The sequence below is a fragment of the Adelges cooleyi genome, unplaced genomic scaffold (assembly GCF_023614345.1).
Source record: "Adelges cooleyi isolate 19-005CV unplaced genomic scaffold, UGA_ACOO_1.1 ACOO_flye_CR_arks_rails_tigmint_CR_PRNA_651, whole genome shotgun sequence".
Classification (NCBI taxonomy): domain Eukaryota; kingdom Metazoa; phylum Arthropoda; class Insecta; order Hemiptera; family Adelgidae; genus Adelges; species Adelges cooleyi.
The window spans coordinates 12570971-12592919 of record NW_026096352.1 but is presented as its reverse complement, the minus strand read 5'-3'; the positions used below and the strand labels follow the sequence as shown (position 1 = coordinate 12592919).

Genomic DNA, 21949 nt, shown 5'->3' with positions numbered 1-21949 from the left:
AATTCTTTTTTAAATTCGACAAAGGGTTGTTGAAACTTAAAGTACAATTCTGAGTTTCGCAATCAAAGAAGCCTTATAAAAACACAACATTTTGCATTTAGTCAACTTTTTTTTTACTATTCAAAAATATTGGAATCGATTTTTATCTAATAAATTGTAAAACTTAACATAAAAAAAGAGCACGGTTGTAAACTGACCCTGTGGCGATCCCACGAGCCTCATGCCGTTTTTTTAAAATAATATTATGTTATTGTGACAAAACAGTAAATTCTTTCCTTTAATGAAATGTATTTTATTTATAAAATAATATACCATGATGAAATATATATATACCATATAGATGGTCTCGAAACCAATTTTCAAAATGTCAAAACTAACCTTATTACGTTCAAAATGACAATGCATTTTAAATTTACCTGAAAGATTATATTGTAAAATCTTTCATAAGCAACTTGTCAAATGTCAATCCCGATGCAACTGACGGCCGCTTCGTCACGGTCATGTGAAATTCGCTTTCCATTTGTCGAAACGTACAGGCGGACCCACGTTTGGCATAAATACCGTTCCAGAGGGTTCGGTTCAGCAGTCGTTTACCAAGTCAACTAGAAGACACCACCTCCACGTCGGCCAACTTCAAAACTTTAAATTATAACTTGTAAAAAAAAATTTACTGAGAAATAACTTTAAAAGTGTTTGTTATTTTGTGTCGTTTTCGAGCTGGGAGGCATGATTCATGCTAAAATTAATAAGTTGTTATATATTATGCGCACAACATTTAGTAGACTAGTTTAGGTAGTAATAACGTTGTGCATGTAAGTAAAGATATGAATTTTTATAAAGTGTATTTTTATTTGTCCGCTATGATTAGGTGTAATAATACGTTTGTACGAAAATACATAATTTTGTCACAAGAGTTTTTTAAAAATATTGACTTTGATCGTGACGAATTAAAAGGTTTTTTTTTTTAATGTTAATATGCACATACATCTGAAGTAGGTTAGGTTGGGATTCTCTGTTGCAGTTAATTATTTTGAATAGCCAGTACGGTTTTGTGTCAGAATATTTTCCAAAAAGTATAAGAAGTGAGTCATTTTGTATATTACATGGCGTTGTTATCCGGCAAAATGAGCGATTTAATACAACGACAATATTATACTCGTAAGCATCAGATATGGGCAAGTATTTGGTTAAGACTGCTTAGCGCATAACTCCTTTAAATTACCTGGAAAACTATTTACCAAAGTTGTTATTCAAAGTTTCTCACCAGTGCTTTCGAGTGAATGCTGCACAACTTTCCATTCATTGTGGCGAAACAGTTATAATTATTATGCTCCAATTGTTATTATCATTTCAACTAATAAGTTTAGGAGGCCTGGAAATTATAATGTAATAATTTCATCCAGGTTACTAAAAAAAAAAAACAAAAAAATGTCTTTAAATCCATCTATATTATCTCTCTTAGCCGTTACATTATTTTGTCTTTTTTTCTTTAAGCCTATCCAAATCATCTCAGTTTATTCTCTCTCGCTCTTCCTGCTATTTACGTCACTATTATAGTCAACAATTTTCATTCTAGTTACCTCCCAACGATCCCTTTTAGGTCATTAGGAATAGGGAAAATCGTCATTAGGAATATGACTTATAAACAAATAACACTTTAAAATCAATTGGTTTTAAATTGAGCCATATAATATTTAATTTAAAATAAAATATTTTCATAATAATATAATATAGTATATTGTAATTTATATTATTAAATAATAGTATAATCAAATTATTATAATTTTAATATCATCATAACTAGATTAAACATTTTTAGATTTTATTGTCATCTGTTAGTTCTGAATAATAAATTACAATTTTATTATTTGAAAAAAACCTTGATAATTTTATATTAAAGGAATTTTCAGAATAGCATTTATTGTTAAAAACTACAATTTTATTTATCGTTCATTAAAAATAAAATGAATGTTTTTATTATTATTATTTCCTATTTTAACTTGTAGCATTATTCTAAGAATGTTTTTTAGTTGTGTATGCAGTTAATATATTATTATAATTTATAATACTATTGAATGGAAAACGTAGGTATGTAATAGAATATTATTCTAATTATTATTGTGCACATAAAAGTTTTTTTTCCAGATTTATTTAAATCAAAATATTATAATGTTACCTTACTTTAGACACTAGCCCGCATTTTAATAAATAAATAAATAAATAATAATAATATTAATATTAATGATAAACGATGTGCTTTAGTATGTAAATTAATCACAATAAAATAGAGCACCAATTAAAAAAAAAAATTTAAAAACACCATTAAGGTTTCACATATTGAAAGTTATAACATGTTAAAAGCAATCTCTATGTAAAACATCCGGTATGGTGTAAACAGATTGGTGCATGCCAGAATTGTCCACAGACCATCTTCCCATTGTCCACATGCCCATTATGAACTCTTTGTTATTGTGTTTTTGAGGATATCCTTAAAAATACATAATTCCAAATATTTAATACCGAGAACCATATAATGTATACATATATGTTTACATATTCCACAAATCAGCAAAATCGTGATCAACTCGTATTTTTTTGAATGTATACATTGTAACGAAATGTATAGGTACTCTCAGAAGGTTACTATATAAAAGCCAAATGCATTGTTGTAGCTATAGCCCACACCATAGTTATCCTTTTTTATTTTAGGAACTATACCGCGTGTCCGTATTACTGTAATTGATAATATCGCAGGACAATCGCAAGTGAGTAATATTCATTATCTGACAATCTAATAACGTTTCGTTGGGATTTATTTTTCGAAATAAAAAAAAATGTTAAAAATATAATCAGAGTCTTAATGTTTTACATACAAACACTGAGTTATTGAGAGACTAAGTTTCAATGAAAAAAATTACACGTCACCATATTTTGTTCTTTAATGATCTTTCAGAATTAAGATCACGTTAGAAGAGCTCTTCTATTTTTCTAGTTACGAAAAAAAATTGAGTAAAATGGTCTAAATCTAATAAAGTCTAAATTATATACAGAGAGATTAATTTAACGCAAGACACTCATTTTCCCGAAAAACGATTGCAATTTTGTAGTTTTTCTTTTTGAAAACATTTTTATTTATGTCATCTAAAATTAATGTAAAATTACCAAAATTTTTTTAGTATTTTCTAAAGTTCTGTAAATTTTAGAAACTTAATTTAATTAACTTTTTAAATTAACAAAAATGTTGACTAGTCGATAACGAGTTTTGGATAGTAACTTTAAGTTTAAAATTTAGGACAGGAGGAAGGGTGGAGTGTAGTATTTTTTTATCTGTATGCATTAATCTACCTCACTCTACTTCTCTGACCAGTTACTGACCAGTTAAAATTGCCACAAGTTATTTTTGTCTTAAAAGTTAATTAAATGTACACGTTACTAATTAAATTCTAAAATTTGACAAAGCTCTGAAAAATTTGAATATTGTCTATTATTGTAAAATAAAGTTTTCCCACATTGGTATCCGTCCACTTTTTGTTATCGTGGGTACTTAACCCAATCCAAGAATAGTTATTTGGACTTTTACCATTTTGTCCAAACACTGTAGAGCATTACGGTTAAGGCGTACCTACACAGCTTACCTATAAACGCAGCAAACATTTTTGTGGATTGATTTATGGCGTACAAAGTTATAGGTCCCTCCGACCATGATGGTCCACTGGCTTTGGCCAGCCAATTCCTATCGAGAAATCCGCCTGCACATTTACCGCCTGATTTTTCTACGAGTTTCACCGGCATGTTGTTGTCTATGCCTACGGTGCTTTGGGAATCCACGTCGAAACGTACCCCAGCGCATTCCGATGTCCACGTACCTCCAAAACTCCAACGCTGAGATCCTGTGCATAGTAAAAGTTTAATTATAGCCAGAAAGTGTGAAGAAATATTACATACGACAGATTTTGTTCTTGATTTTAGTTTGAAAAACTTGCAAAAAAAAAAACATGTAATTTTTGTACAAAGAAGTATTGTGTATCGTTAACCCGAGACAAATGGAACATTTTGGGTGACACTATATTTTTTGGCGTGAATAGAGTTGATTTTGTTATATTTATTTTTTATAAAGCAAATTTACAGATAAAATAAGTTATGACCTTTATTTCCATTACCTAATACCTCAAATAAACAAAACAAAAATTAATTGTTCAAAGTCCGACGCCTGTTCCATTTCATACGGGTTGATGGTAGTGTGTACAATATTTTTTTTAGATTTTATATTTCTTTAACAGTTTTTTTGGCTTTGACGTGGAGCTGAAAAATAATTAATTCTACAATAATGTGTTTTGTTTGTTTCTGTGTCTGTAAAAAACACGAAATCGTAAGCGACTGGTATTTTGGTGCCAACTTAACCTAGTTTATCACTTATCACCCTATTTTATAATTATTTTTGTAACAATTGTTTTGTACACTGTTTTCTTGCTAAAAATAATAAAAATGGTTTAAACATTTACTTTTATAATATTCCAGTGATCGCTTTTTAACTTTGTCTCCAACAAACTTCATCAAATATTTCCACTTGGTTTTTGAATCTTTCTCGTCGTTGATTTTATTAGCGTAAGATAATGCCTTTTGTGCACATTGTTCTGACAAATTCAGGCATGAAATCTAGAGATTGGTGGTTAGTTAATATTACGGTGTCAGTAATGTTGTTTGAAGATAACCGCTAAAATGTACTTATGAATAGTATATTTTTATTATTACATTCAATAAAGGTGCATCGTTTTTCACTATTAACGTTTTGATACACTGTAAATGAAAAATAACAAATACTATACTAAGGTGATACACATACGAGTTCATAATCACATTTTATGCAACATACATAAGCAATTTTATGCTTTAAAAAAAAAAAAACATCAAGTGGCCTTTTCACGAAGTCATAAGCCAAATATTATTGCTCACACATTTCTATGGCAACTGTTTATGAATACTAAATCATCGCTCGTCGGCCTAAAATATGTATATTTTATTATTTATGTATATTGATTTCGCCAGTGACATTATAGCAAGTCAGTTATAGAAATAAATAAATATAATAAATATTATAATAAATTAAATGAGTAAATCAGCGCCATAAATGCATTTGATGATGGAACAGATAACATTAGGATAAAGAGAGTTTAGGAGAAGATTTGAATCAAGGAAAATGTAGCCTAACGAGGAAAAAAGAAATAAAAGAAGATTTTTATTTGAGAGCAAAGGACAGTTAGAAATGTTGTGGTTAAAATTTCATAGAGGTTCCTCTTGATGTAGGGAACACAGAGGAAGTGAGTTCAAAAAGAGTTTTAGGGACGTAAGTCCAACAAGATCTGATTGAAGCCAAAATCTGGAAGAAAGTGTGATTCGGTGTAGCCAAATTTTTAGCAGAAACAGCAAAGCCTATAATAAAAATAATTTGTTTTATAAAAAGAGTAATTTACACAAACGATAAAAAAATTATATGTAGTCAGAAATTTAAAAATTGTTTTGACTATACATGGAATCACCTAAAAGAAGGTCAAAATCATAATTTAAAAATACTCATATTGTAATTGGATGCGTTTTTCGAAATTGACATAATCTGCAATAACCATATTATGGTTATTTTGATTTATATCAGTTGCTTTTTTTTTTTTTTGTAGCAAATAATAAAATATATTTATAAACTAACGACTTTAATATAATAATTGTGTATACCAAAAATATAAGCATTATGAAGTCATCTATGCTACGAACATTGTGTGTGTTTCAAAAATATATTGTTATTGCTTAAAATTACAACATTGTTTGGTTTATTAACAAAATTTAAGATGAATCTAAAATTTTTTTTAATTATTGATATTATTTTTTATGGATCAACGGCTTTAACTCATAAACCATTATTTCTACCAAACTTACCTGCAGTAATATCAAATTTAATGATATAAAAAACAAATTTCATATAATATATTAGCAATTTTATTTTCAATATTCCGTTGCAGGGAGAATATCGAATAAAGACTAAGGCTTATGCATCTTGTGAGTCAACAGAACATCACTTGCTGAAATTCAACTTATTTCTGAGTAAGAAATCCCCAACTATAGTGGAATCGATGGGGAACCTTACATTTTTGATTCCATTCGACAATTCGTTGTCCGTAAGTAAAGTCATTTTAATGTTTTTACATAAAAACATTATTACAATATAAAATCTTAGAATATATTGTACTTACATACACTGTAATAGTTCACTATCGGATTCACTTATAATGTTTTTTAAAATGCACGTAATTTTCCAACCGTGCTGGTTTGTTGTGAGGACTAGTAAAGAATTGAATATTGAACTTTTGTTAAGTTTTTGTAGGACTATCCCCTCGAGAAATGTCACTGTCTGGTTTTTATTATTTTTTTTTTGTAAAAACATTTACTTATTTTTTATGTACAATATTAAAATTATAGACTTGCTACATGAATAAATTGACCAGGTAGATAAAATTGATCGTAGTTCAAGACACGAATAAATAAAAATACACCACTATTTAGGTAATACATTCTCAGGTCAGCATGGAAGCTAAAATTAATGAGATTGTATACAGTTCATACACTCCTTAAGAGGCCTCTGCACTAAGCATTTATTACAACGCAATTTTTCTCTGAAATTTAACAGTAAGCTAAAATTTATAACTAGACATTTTTTTTTGTTTTATAACGCATACAGGCTTTCTATTTCGAACACTGTGTTTCTAAAAATACACCGATAACATTTAGATTTATACAATTTAAATGTTTTTTTTTAATATCTAAGAAAGGAAAATATTACATTACGGTCATAAAATTGTTGCACGACCCAAAAGACTTTTTTTTAAGTATTTAACTGCTCAGAAAATAGAGATTATTTTTTTATTTACTTTACAATTTGATTTAAAATTCATATTTTAATCTATCAAATTTAATGTCACAGATGAATGTAAACTTTGCCGTGAAAGGATCAATTGGTGGATGGATAGATAACGCTCATGTTTATGCGACGAAAAAAGGTTGTGATTCACTTAAATCGTTGATGGGAAATAGCTGGAAAAATTTTACCCGTGCCTTTAATTTATCAAGTTCTTGTCCGATAAAACCGGTAAATTAGTATTAAAAAAAAAAGAGATAATTATAATATTAACTGTTTAATTGACTAATATATTCATTTTGCATCATTAATATTTACAGGGCGTTTATTTATCCTCCGGACTAAATGTCAATGATTTAAACAACAATGATTTTCCGAAACATTTTTTTTACGGAGAATATAAAATTACAACTAAATTTACAAACGATTTAAATACAATTCTGGGATGCAATAGTATTATTACAGAATTTGTACGACCGTGGGAAGTATAAATGTTTTTTATTTGTATACCTAACTTGATTTATTTAAACTTACTTGTCGCTGGATGAAATGTTGCATGTGCTTTTTGGTCAAAATAATTTTATTGTAAAATCTGATAAAGAATAGAATGTTTTTTTTTTCAAAAACGTAGTAAATAAAATAGTTTATGTTTCAAACGCTAAAAGGCGTAATAAAATGGATAACAATTTTTGAACTCAAGGTAGGGTAAATTAATTGTATTTTTAGGAAAATCTATTTTAACTGTTCAAATAAATTATTATAGTATCAACGATGCTTAAACGGTATTATACTAATATTACAATATTTTCCAGAAATATTAAAATGAAAATTATTATGAACACTAGTTTATTTTGATGATTTAGGCGTAGTACAAAAATTACTCGACTTTCAACTTGAATTTGTCTAAAAATAGTTTGCGTAGGACAATTAAACACTTATAAATAATAAATCCCATAGTTAAAAACGTGAAGATTATCAGAGATAATATATCTAAAAGGTAGTATTCATACCACGTGAGATTAAACGCTTTCGACTTTAGATGTTGTGCACCGTTATGTCGTACAACGTATTCTGTCCAGTAAGTGGCTAAATCGGCAGGCGACATTGGCCGGTCCTTGAAACGTTTGGAAGCCAATTTAGCATTAGACGAATACCTAATTATAAATAACAAACGTACTGTTCAAAAAGAAAATATAACAAATCGTATAAAAATACAAGTAATTTTCCTTTTTATACACATTGCCAGTAAGTATTGTTTTTTTGGCGTATAATCGTTTACTAAGATTGGTAAAACCGCAACAATAATTGTCGTTTGTGTATCCTTTCTGATTTCGTATTCTTACATCGTTATTTACTTTGGTACCTACTTACTTTTTATCGTTAATTAATTTATTGACTGATTCGAAAATCTGAGTTTCGGTGACGCTCATCACATCAAGTGAAATGGCCATTCCGACGTCGACGAGACTACCAACGTTCCTCGGCTGATCGTAGAAAAGTGGGAACCCTAACATAGGAACACCGGCGTCGACGGTTTCAAACACTCCAGATATGCCACCATGTCCGATGAACAGCTTGATGTTTGGATGTACTGCAATTCAAATCGGTTCACTCGTTACAGATATGATAATGTCTACACTTTGCATCCCTCCGAATCTTACAAAGAATATCACGTTGCGGGAACCACTCTTTTGTCATCACGTTGTCCGGTTTGTCTTGCATTTCACCCTCATATTTCCATAGTATCCTCTGGGGGAGTCGCCCCAGAGCCAGTTTGAATGCTTTTTCAATGTGGTCTGGAAATGACGACATTCTTATTGTCGAACCAAACGTGAAATAAATAACACCGTTTGGTGAATTTTCAATGAACTCGAGTATGCCCTAGAGTGTTTTAAAAATATTTAATCGATAACATAATGAAATAACAGAAGATCTGCTTATTCGTGGGGCGTTAGAAGTTAAAATATGCCGAAAAAAAGGGTACATTCGAGGGTGTTCATAAAAATGGATAATATGGAGATAAAAGAAAAATAGGGTTTTTATTTTTTAACCGTAAAATGTTAGATTGGAAGATGTCGGGTCGCCCCTGGACTGACGTGGTATTTAACCCTTGTCTGATGTTTGAATAATAATCCCCCTTGTCATCTTTTAATTCCGCCTCTAAACGTTTTTAAAATAACATTTTTTTTTTTTTTGAAAACCTAATTATTTTTATCATATTATATTAATTATGGATAATGCCCATAATAAACATTGGATCTGACGATTCTTTTTTGCTCCTAAATAGATTTTACACAGTAAAATCGAGAAATTTGGGTAAAATAATTTTGCTAATTATTACATTATCATTGCCATTTGCCTATCTATAGTATAAAAAATCTATGTATTTATTGATTTATGATTTTTCTATATACTCAATAAACTAATATATTTAAAATATACATTTTTAACAGGTATGTTTAGAATTATTTTGTTTCTGTTTGACTACAGAAGAGAACAATTTCCTTAAAAGTCAATAGTTAGTTTCATAAAAACAATAAATTTAAATAACCTTGAGTTTTTTTCTGAAATTGGTAGCGTGGCGATTTCGTTAGTCGTGTGTTGAATCTAATTTGAGTATATTAATATTAGGTAGATACTGTTGAATCGATTAGGTTTATGTTAGCAATGTTGCTTACACTGTTTGGCCGACAGGTCCTACCCTTGTAATGTACCGGTTGTAACTCTAGCTAGTGCCTATATTTTATTACTATAGAGTAATAAAAACTCCATAGGGGTTTACACGAGAGGTGTTGATGTGTGTGATGAATAAAGTGTGTTATTTAAATTACTGATTCATAAATTGTGTTGACTTTCTTCTTGTATATAGTAAACCTTAGTGTGTTTGTAAAATGTAATAAGGGTGACTAAGTATTTTGAGGCTCTACATAATGGTTAACTTAATTTTAACCTAAGAAAAACATTGTAGAATGATCCAATAAACAATAATCTTTTTCTTGAATAAATTACACTTAGCTTTCTTCTCTTCAGGAGAACAGTATCTATTCTTATATGAAAGTATCACAATAATTAACATTGTCAATTGTGTTGGTCGATTTGGGTTTTTATCTTGCAAACGTGAACAAGTCAAAACTATGAATGTGTTAAAGCTTTCATGGACTGAAATGTTATGTGGATAAGAAGAAAGAAACAAATCAAACGAACCTATCGATGTCAAACCGTAGAAGCATCCATTGTCGATATAAAAGAAAATTGCCGAAAAGTAAGAGCAATATATGAAGAATACCAAAAGTAGATGGGTTAGTTTGGATGATAATTTTAAGACTTACATGTGGTATGGCTTTGGGTTTGGGAAGATGAATACCGCCGATTTCTATGATATTAGGAGGCACGGGTCTGGTCGGTTCGACGACGAAATGACTGTTTACGAACACCAGCGACGGTTTGACCGCTTCTACATAGTCGTACGGTCTGGGGTTAGACTTGATGGCTAGCGTTTCAGTGTACCACAATAGGAATGTGCTGTACTTGTAGGTGAAAAAGTTGAGCAACCTTTCTTGGAACGTTTTGGGGTGGCCGAAGGGCAACATGAAATTCGACACGTACGCGGGGTTGGACTCTTCGCCCAGAAACGACGACTCCAAGTAGGTAGGCATTGGCGACGAGAAGAGATAAATCACAGGTAGGTCAAGACGATGGACCAAGTGTGACATACAGTCCGAAGCTACCGACACGGTGACAATGACGTCGAACTGGTCGGTATTGCCCGCGGCCATGATGGATCCCATTTTGGAATTTGCATATGTGATGTCGCAAAATTGCCTGTTGTTGTGTACCACGTAGCTGATTAAATTTCTCGGAGGCCTTAGCCGTTCTTTAAATTCAACCAAATCCATGTTGGTCCGCATTGGCCCCTTCAAAACGATTTCTGTGTAGTTCTGCCGTTTGCCCTCTGGAAACCATGTGAAAACCGTAACGTTATGACCGGAGTCGGTCAGCGAATGCAAATATCCATTCATGAAGTTCCAATGGCTTTTACCCGATATCGTGTGCACGGCTAAGACCCGTAAACCAGCTGTTGTGGTAGGAAGTAGAAACGACAAACCGAATACTAAAACCGTCGAGGCCAACGACACCGCTAAAAACATGATTATGAGACAAATTATTGTGTTATACTTTTGTAATAACCGATCGAACTAATCGGCATCACACGTGTAAAACAAAAATAATAGTGTAAATTGTTATTAGAATTATACTAATGAAACTTTAGAACTAAGATAACACGAGTGTATAGTACTCGAGTTAGCAAGATTATACAGATAATAGTTTAATGACAGTACCGAGTACAAAAGTAATACCTATTCGTACAGTATTTCATAAATTGTTAAACATTGTTTTTTTGAGTATAATCTACTACTGATGTACGATGTGACCATATCATGGTATGTGATATTATGTGTAATCGACCCATACGGACAACATCGACAACATAATTAGTAAATATTATTCTTAATTTAAAAAGTTGATAGAGTTCAAAAAGATAATACTTGAGTAATGTCACTAATGTGTAATATTGTAAAATAACATAAACTAAAGTGGGTCCAACAATAAAAACTACATAATTTCATTTTTTTTAAAGAAAAAATGACTGTTGACGACTTACTCTTACTCGGTCTGTGTATATCATGTACATAAGGGTCAATAATAAATCTATAAAATTACTTAATTTGTATTTGTTTTAAGAAAAATTAGTAATTACGTCCAAAAAACTGCAAAATAGATAAAAATTACATTTTATATATTTATCCAAAATACAGGGTGGCCCACGAAGATTTGACAAATGAAATAACTTTTGTTCTAGTGAATATTTTTGAGATTTTTTTTTAAAAATAATTTATACTCATTTGCGCTATAAGCACCGTGGTTTTTATTGCACTTACCTGTTTTACTTTTTTTAATAGTTTTTCATTTTTTTTTATTACATATTTTTATTTTTTTTCAAGATAGCCATTTTGTTTAAAATAATTTTTAAAAAAGAATAGGCGAAAAAAATTATATTTATTTGAAAGTGAAGATGACTGATGACGGGGGTGGAGTGCGGTAGAGTAAACCGCGTAGATTTATTTTTATCAGCGCGCGTTACGTACCGCCAATTTCTTTTCAATAATAAATCTATAAAATTACTTAATTTGTATTTTTTTTAAGAAAAATTAGTAATTACGTCCAAAAAACTGCAAAATAGATAAAAATTATAGACAGTAAAAACGATAAAACCAGTGCTATCAATCTTATAATAATAATTTACTGTACAAGTGAAGTTGTTTTCAAATAATAACTCTCGTTTGGGTTGCTATAAGCTTCAAGAAGATCTTAATAGCTTTTATAATTGGTGTACAATAAATGGCCTCAGCGTAAATGCCTCTAAGTGCTATCAATTTTCGTTCTCTCCTAGTAAATCTCCTGACTCTTTTTCTTATGAAATAGGCGGTGTTAATTTAGTTAAACTTAATTATGTGAAAGACCTAGGTATTATTTTATCTAGTGATCTATCGTTCCGTGAACATAACACTCAAATGTGTAACAAAGCCCTTCGAGTCTTCGGTTTTTTAAAGGACAATTTGTATTATTTTAATTGTGTTCTAATACTATTATCTTAATGAGTATATATACGCTGTTGCCCTTACGGACGTAAATTCTTTAAATAAAAAAAATAATAAATAAAAAGTTAAAACTTCATAATGGAATATCCTATACAAAATCCTTTGACTTAAATTTATAAATAAACAATTAATACGAGTTTGTTTTTGATTTTTTAACATTTCTCTAAAAAAATATAAATATTAAGCTGTAATTATAATGAATAATAGTAAGTAGTAAAGTCAAATTAGTATAAAATATAATCAAAAGCTTTGAATTATGATAAAACTTAAGGGATTTTTCTAAAATTGTTTGCAAATTCTTTAGCCATTTTTTTGGAAATACTTAATATATATATATTTTTTTCAATGCATTGTTTCATTGCCAAATTTTAAGTAAAATAATTTTGATAACTTAAGTATTTTAGACCAAAAATGATAATTATTAAAGTTTAAGGGTTGCCGAAAAATATTTTAAGGAAAAATAATAGATTTTAATCATTTTGCTTATGCAACTCATAAGTCCGTTTCATATTATAGCACGTTGGTACTTTTAGTACATACTACTTGAACTATAAAGACAATGGTTATTCCCAAAACAATTTTCTACATTCTAGATTCTGTGTTAACGAGCTCCCTGTAATTTTTCCGTTATAATTTTAACGTTCTATATATTTTTATATCGACCTCCTTCTCTACCATTGCAATAATTACTGGTCAAATTAAAAATCTTAGTTGATGCACTTTTATGGTAAACTTCATAAAACGTAATATTTTGTAAAACTGACTATTATTTATTTTTGTTATTTATAATTACCTGTTTAATACATTCGACAATTACTAACCATCAGTTAATTTTAATCATCTTTATAAATAAAGTATTGGAATGATAATAAAGTATTTTTTTCTTTCCTTGTAAATTCGGTTAAAGTTTACAAGTGTTTGATTGTCGGTTTAACGGATCCTAAGTATGAATGTCTTTAATGAAAGGAATGTGCTTTACACAATTAGATACCTAATTAAAAATTTAAATAAAAAAACAATATTTTGTTTTGTGCACTTCACTACAATTGTATTTTCACTATACTAAATGATTAAATGACAACAATGATTACAAACACTATTTTAGTTTATACTATACTTAAATATATTATTATGAATAGTAAAAAGTTAAAATATTTAAATGCGAATATAATATTATAAAAGCTAAGTAATGGAAAAAGTTAAATGAATTATATAATATATGAGTAAATGAATGTAATATAAGTGCTTTTAAAAATGTATAATATGTGTGTGTAATTAAAATTTATCAATAAATAGATATTAAAGTTGAACAACTAAATCTTACTACTTAAGTATTTAAAATATTCTTACTTATACAATAAAATGCATATTTATATATTATTATTGAATTAATTATCAATTTATTCTATTCTAGAGATTAAATGCGAATATAATATTATAAAAGCTAAGTGATGGAAAAAGTTAAATGAATTAAATAATATATGAGTAAATGAATGTAATATAAGTGCTTTTAAAAATGTATAATATGTGCGTGTAATTAAAATTTATCAATAAATAGATATTAAAGTTGAACAACTAAATCTTACTACTTAAGTATTTAAAATATTCTTACTTATACAATAAAATGCATATTTATATATTATTATTGAATTAATTATCAATTTATTCTATTCTAGAGATTAAATGCGAATATAATATTATAAAAGTTAAGTAATGGAAAAAGTTAAATGAATTAAATAATATATGAGTAAATGAATGTAATATAAGTGCTTTTAAAAATGTATAATATGTGCGTGTAATTAAAATTTATCAATAAATAGATATTAAAGTTGAACAACTAAATCTTACTACTTAAGTATTTAAAATATTCTTACTTATACAATAAAATGCATATTTATATATTATTATTGAATTAATTATCAATTTATTCTATTCTAGAGATTAAATGCGAATATAATATTATAAAAGCTAAGTAATGGAAAAAGTTATATGAATTATATAATATATGAGTAAATGAATGTAATATAAGTGCTTTTAAAAATATATAACATGTGCGTGTAATTAAAATTTATCAATAAATAGATATTAAAGTTAAACAACTAAATCTTACTACTTAAGTATTTAAAATATTCTTACTTATACAATAAAATGCATATTTATATATTATTATTGAATTAATTATCAATTTATTCTATTCTAGAGATTAAATGCGAATATAATATTATAAAAGCTAAGTAATGGAAAAAGTTAAATGAATTATATAATATATGAGTAAATGAATGTAATATAAGTGCTTTTAAAAATGTATAATATGTGCGTGTAATTAAAATTTATCAATAAATAGATATTAAAGTTGAACAACTAAATCTTACTACTTAAGTATTTAAAATATTCTTACTTATACAATAAAATGCATATTTATATATTATTATTAAATTAATTATCAATTTATTCTATTCTAGAGATTAAATGTAAATATATAATAACAATTTTTAAAACGAAAAGCTTTAGGTTAATACGCGTGTAAGTTAACAAATATGTATTACCTACCTTCTAAACTACAATAATAATAATTACTTATAATATTATTACACTACTGACTACGCCTTAAAATATATATGATCGATCGATAAGTATTTAGGTGAATAAGTATGTAAGTTAATTAAATAAATATATAAAACAAAATATTGATTAGATAAAGATATAGGTATAGATAACCTACTAAAATACAATAAATTATAACTATTATGGTCTTAGTGACCCCTGTATCGGCCGTGTTTTTTTATACTGGCACGAAGCCATTTGGGAAAAAATGAAGAGATAGAAATAAACGGAAAAATTGTGAGTTTATAATATGTCTTAAAATACAATATATTGTATGGTTGATTATAGAATATACAAACTAACGGTACTGTACACACAGAGACCAATTCTGTGTGGGAATACCCTACTGGCACGATGCCATTCGAAAAAAATGAAGAGATAGAAATAAACGGAAAAATTGTGAGTTTATATGTGTTAAAAAAATAAAATTTATTATCGTTGATTTTAGAATATACAAACAAACGTCACTATACACACAGAGACCAATTCTGTGTGGGACGAGGGTATTCGCTTAAGTGTATATTCCAAAATCAACGATATCGTTTATAAAAATAAAGAAAATCTACTGAGATCATTTGTGAATCTAATTTCCTTGATCTTAGAACTAGTTAACAAAATAAAGTCAACACGAACAGCACATGAAAAAATAGAAATTCACGTCGAGTTTCCAAACGGCTTGGAAACCTAACGGGAAGTTTCGTTTCCTTGTGCTGTCGCGCGACTATTATTATTACCTATCTAAAACAAGAAAACCCTGTAACCGATGTCCTTCAAAATGTGTTACACATTTTTATTATGCCTTTTTCCGTATTAATATTCCTCCTATTGCCTCGCCAACTCGGAGGCTGGCGCGGCGTACGGAAAAGGCTGTGAGAAACTGTGTGTCACGATGGTACGACACCGTGTTGCCTTTGGACGTTCAGGCAACTGTTTCTCGGTGACTAGGGTACGCGGGGTCGTCAAGCCCGTTACTCTCGATGACGTTGAGTACCCCTGCGTGAAGCTGTTTTCGACTCTAAGGGTTTTCTTGCTAGACTTCTCCCCCTACCCCCTATCCCCCCATAATCTCCCCTTCCCCACGACTGGTACCCATTGCGTCCCTGAGAACGGATGGCCTTGTGCGGCACTTGGACCTATGCGTTGCTACGTCTTGGATATAGTTTTATAAGAGCGGCGAAGGGGTGGGACTTTAACGAACGATAAATTTCTAATAAAAAAAAAAACAGAAAATAAACATTTAAACATTTCAAATAAAATTCGTACTCTAATGAGGTTGTATGTTATGTGCACTTGGGTCGGTCAGTGGTCGACGACGGTCTCTTAAGCTGAGTGTATATTATAGCTGTTGTCTTCGGGATCACAGTGGTTTCGTTGTCGCCGGTCCCGGCAAAGAGTCTGTAGTAATTTTCCGATAAAAAAAAAAAATAATAACATTAAATTAAACGGCAACAATGCAATTTGTATTAGACATGATTTTGGACAAATAGCTACCAACCTTGTGTGCCGGAAGAAGATGTGTGCAGAACTGAATGTCGGTAGTTCTTTTGCCAGTGGCTCTATGACGGTGAAAGTGACTTCCACGGAGAGACTTCCAAACTTGAAGTTTATTCTTGGCCACTGCACATCTTCGACTAGGGTACGCGGGGTCGTCAAACCCGTTACTCAATACATTGAGTACCCTTGCGGGAAGTTTTTTTTTTAAATATATAACCTATGTTATTTTATACATTTTACGCTACCAAAGTCCAGTTGTCAGATGGCTGGTAATCAAAACGATTATGAACTAGGTACTAATATTTGTTGAGTACCTATTTTTCTAATTTTGTGGTGGTTGTTCAAGAAAGGTAGAATAAAAGAACATCGTCAAGAATGAAAAGATCCAGATGTAGGGTATTAAAAAAAAGTTTTTGTAACCATGAGCTATTACGTTTTAGAGTGTCAAGAAATTTAAAAAAGAGCGGCTAGCCGAAAATACCGTATAAAGTAAGGTTTGGACAAGTTCGAAAGAAGTAATGAGCGTTTAGTGTAATTGTGTAAAACCATTAACAGCAAGAGCTAAAAATGATAGGCCAATTTTGCAGTTGGATTAAAAAACTGAAAATTAAATGGTTTGAAAAAAAAACCATAACTATTGTCTCTACATTTACAATAATGTATTACTTAATTAAAACTATTTAACCATTTTGTTTTACTATCATTATTTTCAACGGAAAGAATATGACGTAGGCTAGGTAGCTGAAATATATTATAGTGACAATAACAATATTATATTATACCTAAAGCTTGCATAGCGTTTACACATTGCGGCACGGGGCCAGATATTAAATAATTTTTGTTTACCTAAACTCGAGACATTTTTCAATAAACACAGGAAAGGCAATAGAAGTGTTATAACGCATTGTGTGCTCTAAAACGTTTATTGTTTAACAATATTATATATATATATATATATATATATATATTCATATGTATAATTTTTTACTTTTTATTGATTAATAAATTTAATAAAGTATAAGTAATAATTTAAACTTTTATATGACATCGTTCAATAATATATTTGTATTTTATAATAGATAATAATAACATTAACAATCAATAAAAGCGGTTTAAATTGGTACCTTTTAATGTAGCCATCAGCAGAATAATAATGGGGAATTTAACTAATTTTAATTTTTTAACTGTGAATTTTGGCTGCGATACTGTTAGTTTTAAAATTTAAATTGAAATGTAGTCGGGTTTTATTAAAATTTCCCTGTTGGACTAACAGATCTAGTGCTGGAAAAAATTAATCTGATCAATTTAAAGACAAATTTTTAAATTCAGAATTATTATCTTTACATTCTGCGCTAGTAGTACATTAAAAAGTATTAATCATTGGTAAATTAACAACTTGTAATTTTGTAAACTACATAACAAATAATTTTATCTTACCGTATTCATGATATATTATTTTCTATACTAAATTATTAAAGTATAAATATATGTTAATCATTGGTGGAAAGTTAGGGGGACGAGATTTGAGTAACTAATGACCGTGTGCACTATGCTTACATTTTAAGGGTAGTTTAACAATATTGAAACTATAGGTTAAACTCTATTTCAAGTTTAATTATAGGTGCAAACGGTCCTAAGATAATTAAAACCTTAAGTTAATGCTATTGAAAATACTTATGTTTTTTTTTAGTGAGAGATTCGTTGAATATGCCTATTTAAGAATCTTATTTTCAACTTGCAGTGTTTGGAGTATACCTGTTCCTCCTAAATTTCCGCCTATGATTTTAACCCATAATAGTATAGGTTCTACTAATGCGTTATTGTATTGGAAACCCAAATTAATGGGTAGCTTGCTTTATATTATTTTATTAATAAAGTTGTTTATGTAAAGGGTCGAGTAATGTAAAGAACGATTTTTCCCATTTAACACATTGGAAAATCGCTCTTTCCATCGCCCCACCCTTTACATCCTGTTGCTTCAGAAGGTATTATTTGTTTGTTAGTTATCAAATTTTGGCAATCGAAAACTTTTCGATATATTTATAATATATACCGTGTATACATATATACATATCAAAATAACAACATATGATTTCTATTTACTTTGGCTTTGGCAAGAATAACATTCAATGTAAAAATGAGAAGGGGCCATGAACGTTCTACTTCCATACAGATGGACCTGTAGTAGTGTTAGGTACCTAGTGGGATAAACTGTTATTCATAGAATCATAAATCGAAGCTATAAAAAAAAAAGTTTTTCTTTGTGTAGGTATATAGACTGTTTAGCAAGATAAATGACGATGATTTAAAACTAGGAACAGTTCAATATTTAATAAAATCTTTTAATGATAGATTCCAGTGCAAAGGGTAATTGTAAGCAAATTAGATAAATGTATTCTATTAAAAAGAAATATCGACACCTTCTCAGTTTTGCGTCAAAGCTAAAATTGCATTACCAAATTTTCACGGGGAACGAAATTATTATCATTTGGTTCCTGTGTATTTTTGTTAAAGGTTTTTTAATATTTGATTAAAATGTATTATATTAGTTCGAAATTCCTCATCAATGTTGCATTCGATTGCTTAGTTAATAGTAATACATTAATACATTTTTTTTAATGTCTCCAATTGAAAATTAATATAAAAGCCGTTATTGTTGAAAAATGTCAGTACGTCTACAACAGTATTTTTCAAAACAAATCCAAGCGATATTGCTAAGTACGTAATCAACCTAATATAATCCACTTGGGATATTACTTATTTTATATATGTATCAATATACTTAAATTGTATTATTATTATTTGAAATATTAAAAAAAAACTATTATTACTTTAAGCCGTAATGATGTTTCAGCTAGTGCAGAGCAAACGTTAATAATTGGTTATCTCAAATTTTCACCTCTTCGTCGTCATTGAGATCCTCCGTTGTACAATCGATGGCTTCTGTGGCCACGCCTTCCAAAGGGTATTTCGGATGCTCGAACAGTCTGTAATATCCGTCGCCGTGTATGATGCACAGGTTGATGCGTTTCCTGCTCTGTATGGTAGCCTTCAACACCCAGTCCTTTATGCCGACGCGTTGTAGCTGATTGACGTCTATAATTGTGTAGTCGAGATTCTTCAAGAAGAAACCAATATCCTCGATGGTCAAATCCGGATGTCCGGGTTCCGACTCGTCGATGAGCGCCAAAACCATGTCGTACGTCATCGAGTTGCCTTCGATTACTGTCGTGTCTGTTTCCGAGCTGTCCGACCGGACGACACCGGCGGCGTTGATCTCGACCGTGTCGTAGCCGACGGCGCCTTCCTCGATCACATCATAACCGCTTATATCGTCGTCGGTTTCTACGTGGTGTCTACCAGCCGACAACGGGGGCGGCAGGAGCAGCGGCGGTGGCAGTATGGTATCGGCGGCGTCCAAAAAATGGACGTGTGCTTTGGGCGACGGACGACGCGTGCCGTCCGCCAGTGCAGACTGTTGGGGCGGTGGTGGCAGTGGCCGCTGTTGGAAGTCGAGCGGTGGCTCTTGAAAGCCGGGCGGCGGCGGCAGTTCTTGACTGATTTGGATGGGCGATATGGTCACTGACCTAGGACGCCGGCGGGACACGAACACAGAGCAGCAGTGGAAGTCGCATCCGGGCTTGTGGCCGGGGAACGACGGGTGGAAGATTGGCGTGGACGGCATGCCAAGAGTCGGGCTGGACGACCGCGATGAACCGCCGGCGGCAGGTCGGTGCGCATTGTAAGCGCATTCCGGAGTGTGTACGTGGATGGCGGCCGCCTCCATGGAACTACCCTGTCTGGGCAATGTCCAATGGAAACCTGTACGAAAACAATAATTTTAACATGGACACGTCTTGGTCTATTTGGAATTTCGTCATAAATTTCCCGACATTGATGAGGAACAGTTGATAAAGAATCAGTGATAAGAGATCAGTTAGGTATAAGTTAGATTTGGATTAGACGGACCCGCACGTTTCGGAAGCGGGAAGGTATAAAAAAAAATTGTAGGTACATACCATAACCAATACGTATACTGGATATACTATTTACAATATGTCTAGGCGGGGAGGAAGACGAGTGGCCGAGTGGGTAAGGTGGCAGTGTGCCAGCACACACTGTCGCCGGGTTCGGACTGTGACGACCTGTCCGGGACAGCGAATCCGTCTAGGAACTATCATTCTATTTATTCATTATAATTTTGTATTTGATTTTTCTGTACCTACATTTATTATATATTATGGTTATGATTATACGTTATTCACGTTTACCAACACAGATTCGTACTAAGTGTTTATTTGAAAGTGATTTTATTTATTATAATATGTTTCTCACCGCAGAAAAAAAAATACTTTTGTAATTAAAGGTAGTGTGCGTATGAATACTTTATACTTATTTGTGTGGAAGTTGAAAATTAAATGGAAAAATAAATACATATTTACAAAACATTATCTGCATTATAACCTCTAAGCACTCAAGTATGCGGTTAGGTTAGGTAACTTTTGGTTCAAAAATTAAATGACGGTATAAACACCAAAGCGTGATCGCCAACTAGATTTTTTAATGTACACCTGCTTGGAGGTTAAAAACAATTCGATAATAACAGTTAGAAAAAAATTGCAAAAGTCTTAGCTTAGAGTCTGGAAGAATTGAACTCAACGACATTCAAGCACCTTACACTAAATTACACCATTGTGCCTTGTACCGCAGTCGAGCAAATGTAGTATTTCAATCTCAATAATTACCTAGTAGTCTCGTAGATTCAATAGTATAATTATTTGATATGTACAAATATTTGCTTACAGGTACATAATCAGAATCATTATTATGATAGGTAGGTAGGATAAGGTAGGTACATGAACGGAGTCAAAGGCATGAACAGAGCCTCATACCCTCTTTCATTAGATCTCAGGCTACCATGTAATTACTGGTAACTAGCTTGCAAACTCATTTTCACTCCATCTATTTCTTTCGCTTTTTTCGTAAAACTGTCACTAATGATAAGACAAGTAGTTTAAAGTAAACCTCAGTTCTACATACTGGTACTGATCGAGTTCCCCTTCTACCTCATTTCACCTTTGGTTCTATTAATTAGGTAACTCCAGAAATGCTATATCCTTCTGTTTTCATCATACATTTGGCCATAATCTCTTACCGTCCCACGCTTTTTCCTATCACTTAATATGTTCCATAAAAATGATAAGCTATTTGCTGCTTGTCTCTCTGTTTTATAATCTACTCGTCATGGTCGATAAAAAATTCTCTAAATTTAACTTTTTCTCTTTTA

The 21949-nt window shown here is 30.8% G+C and overlaps 3 protein-coding genes across 9 annotated transcripts in view; all 3 read right to left on the bottom strand.

The window, feature by feature from the left end:
- Nucleotides 1–2188: 2188 nt before the first annotated feature.
- On the bottom strand, nt 2189–5511 carry LOC126844134 (uncharacterized). The gene is made up of 4 exons (XM_050582013.1): nt 4753–5511; nt 4503–4656; nt 3636–3890; nt 2189–2488 (listed from the first exon to the last, which is right to left on the bottom strand). Exons 1-4 carry the CDS (start codon nt 4849–4851, stop codon nt 2355–2357), a joined length of 642 nt encoding a protein of 213 aa, XP_050437970.1. The 5' UTR covers nt 4852–5511; the 3' UTR covers nt 2189–2354.
- On the bottom strand, nt 4564–11329 carry LOC126844133 (UDP-glucosyltransferase 2-like). 4 transcript variants are annotated; one of them, XM_050582011.1, is made up of 5 exons: nt 10234–11322; nt 8566–8785; nt 8276–8495; nt 7915–8058; nt 4564–4797 (listed from the first exon to the last, which is right to left on the bottom strand). In XM_050582011.1, the coding sequence occupies exons 1-5, from the start codon at nt 11050–11052 to the stop codon at nt 4782–4784; spliced, it is 1419 nt and encodes a 472-aa protein (XP_050437968.1). In that variant the 5' UTR covers nt 11053–11322; the 3' UTR covers nt 4564–4781. The 4 variants fall into 4 exon arrangements, with proteins under 4 accessions (XP_050437968.1, XP_050437966.1, XP_050437967.1 ...); XM_050582009.1 differs by lacking the exon at nt 4564–4797 and adding an exon at nt 4914–5001 and having other exon boundaries at nt 10234–11324; XM_050582010.1 differs by lacking the exon at nt 4564–4797 and having other exon boundaries at nt 5866–8058; nt 10234–10856; nt 10944–11329.
- A 7704-nt stretch (nt 11330–19033) lies between these two features.
- Nucleotides 19034–21949, bottom strand: part of LOC126844132 (uncharacterized) — a 91126-nt gene continuing 88210 nt past the window's right edge. For all 4 annotated transcript variants that reach the window (XM_050582003.1, XM_050582004.1, XM_050582005.1 and 1 more), the window contains one exon: nt 19034–20484. In XM_050582003.1, the coding sequence (XP_050437960.1) occupies nt 19550–20484 (935 nt within the window). In that variant the 3' untranslated portion in view covers nt 19034–19549. The remainder of the gene's footprint in view (nt 20485–21949) is intronic.

Excerpts from the sequence above, each read along its gene's own strand:
- LOC126844134 (XM_050582013.1), bottom strand. The coding sequence starts at position 4,851 with ATGAACTCGTATGTGTATCACCTTAGTATAGTATTTGTTATTTTTCAT. Across the intron at positions 4,657-4,752 it reads ACGATGCACCTTTATTGAAT|ATTTCATGCCTGAATTTGTC; the intron begins GTAATAATAAAA and ends ACCAATCTCTAG. Across the intron at positions 2,489-3,635 it reads AATGTTTGCTGCGTTTATAG|GATATCCTCAAAAACACAAT; the intron begins GTAAGCTGTGTA and ends TGTATTTTTAAG.
- LOC126844133 (XM_050582008.1), bottom strand. The coding sequence starts at position 11,052 with ATGTTTTTAGCGGTGTCGTTGGCCTCGACGGTTTTAGTATTCGGTTTG. Across the intron at positions 8,786-10,233 it reads AACCCAAAGCCATACCACAT|GGCATACTCGAGTTCATTGA; the intron begins GTAAGTCTTAAA and ends AAAACACTCTAG. Across the intron at positions 8,059-8,275 it reads AAATTAATTAACGATAAAAA|GTATTCGTCTAATGCTAAAT; the intron begins GTAAGTAGGTAC and ends ATTTATAATTAG.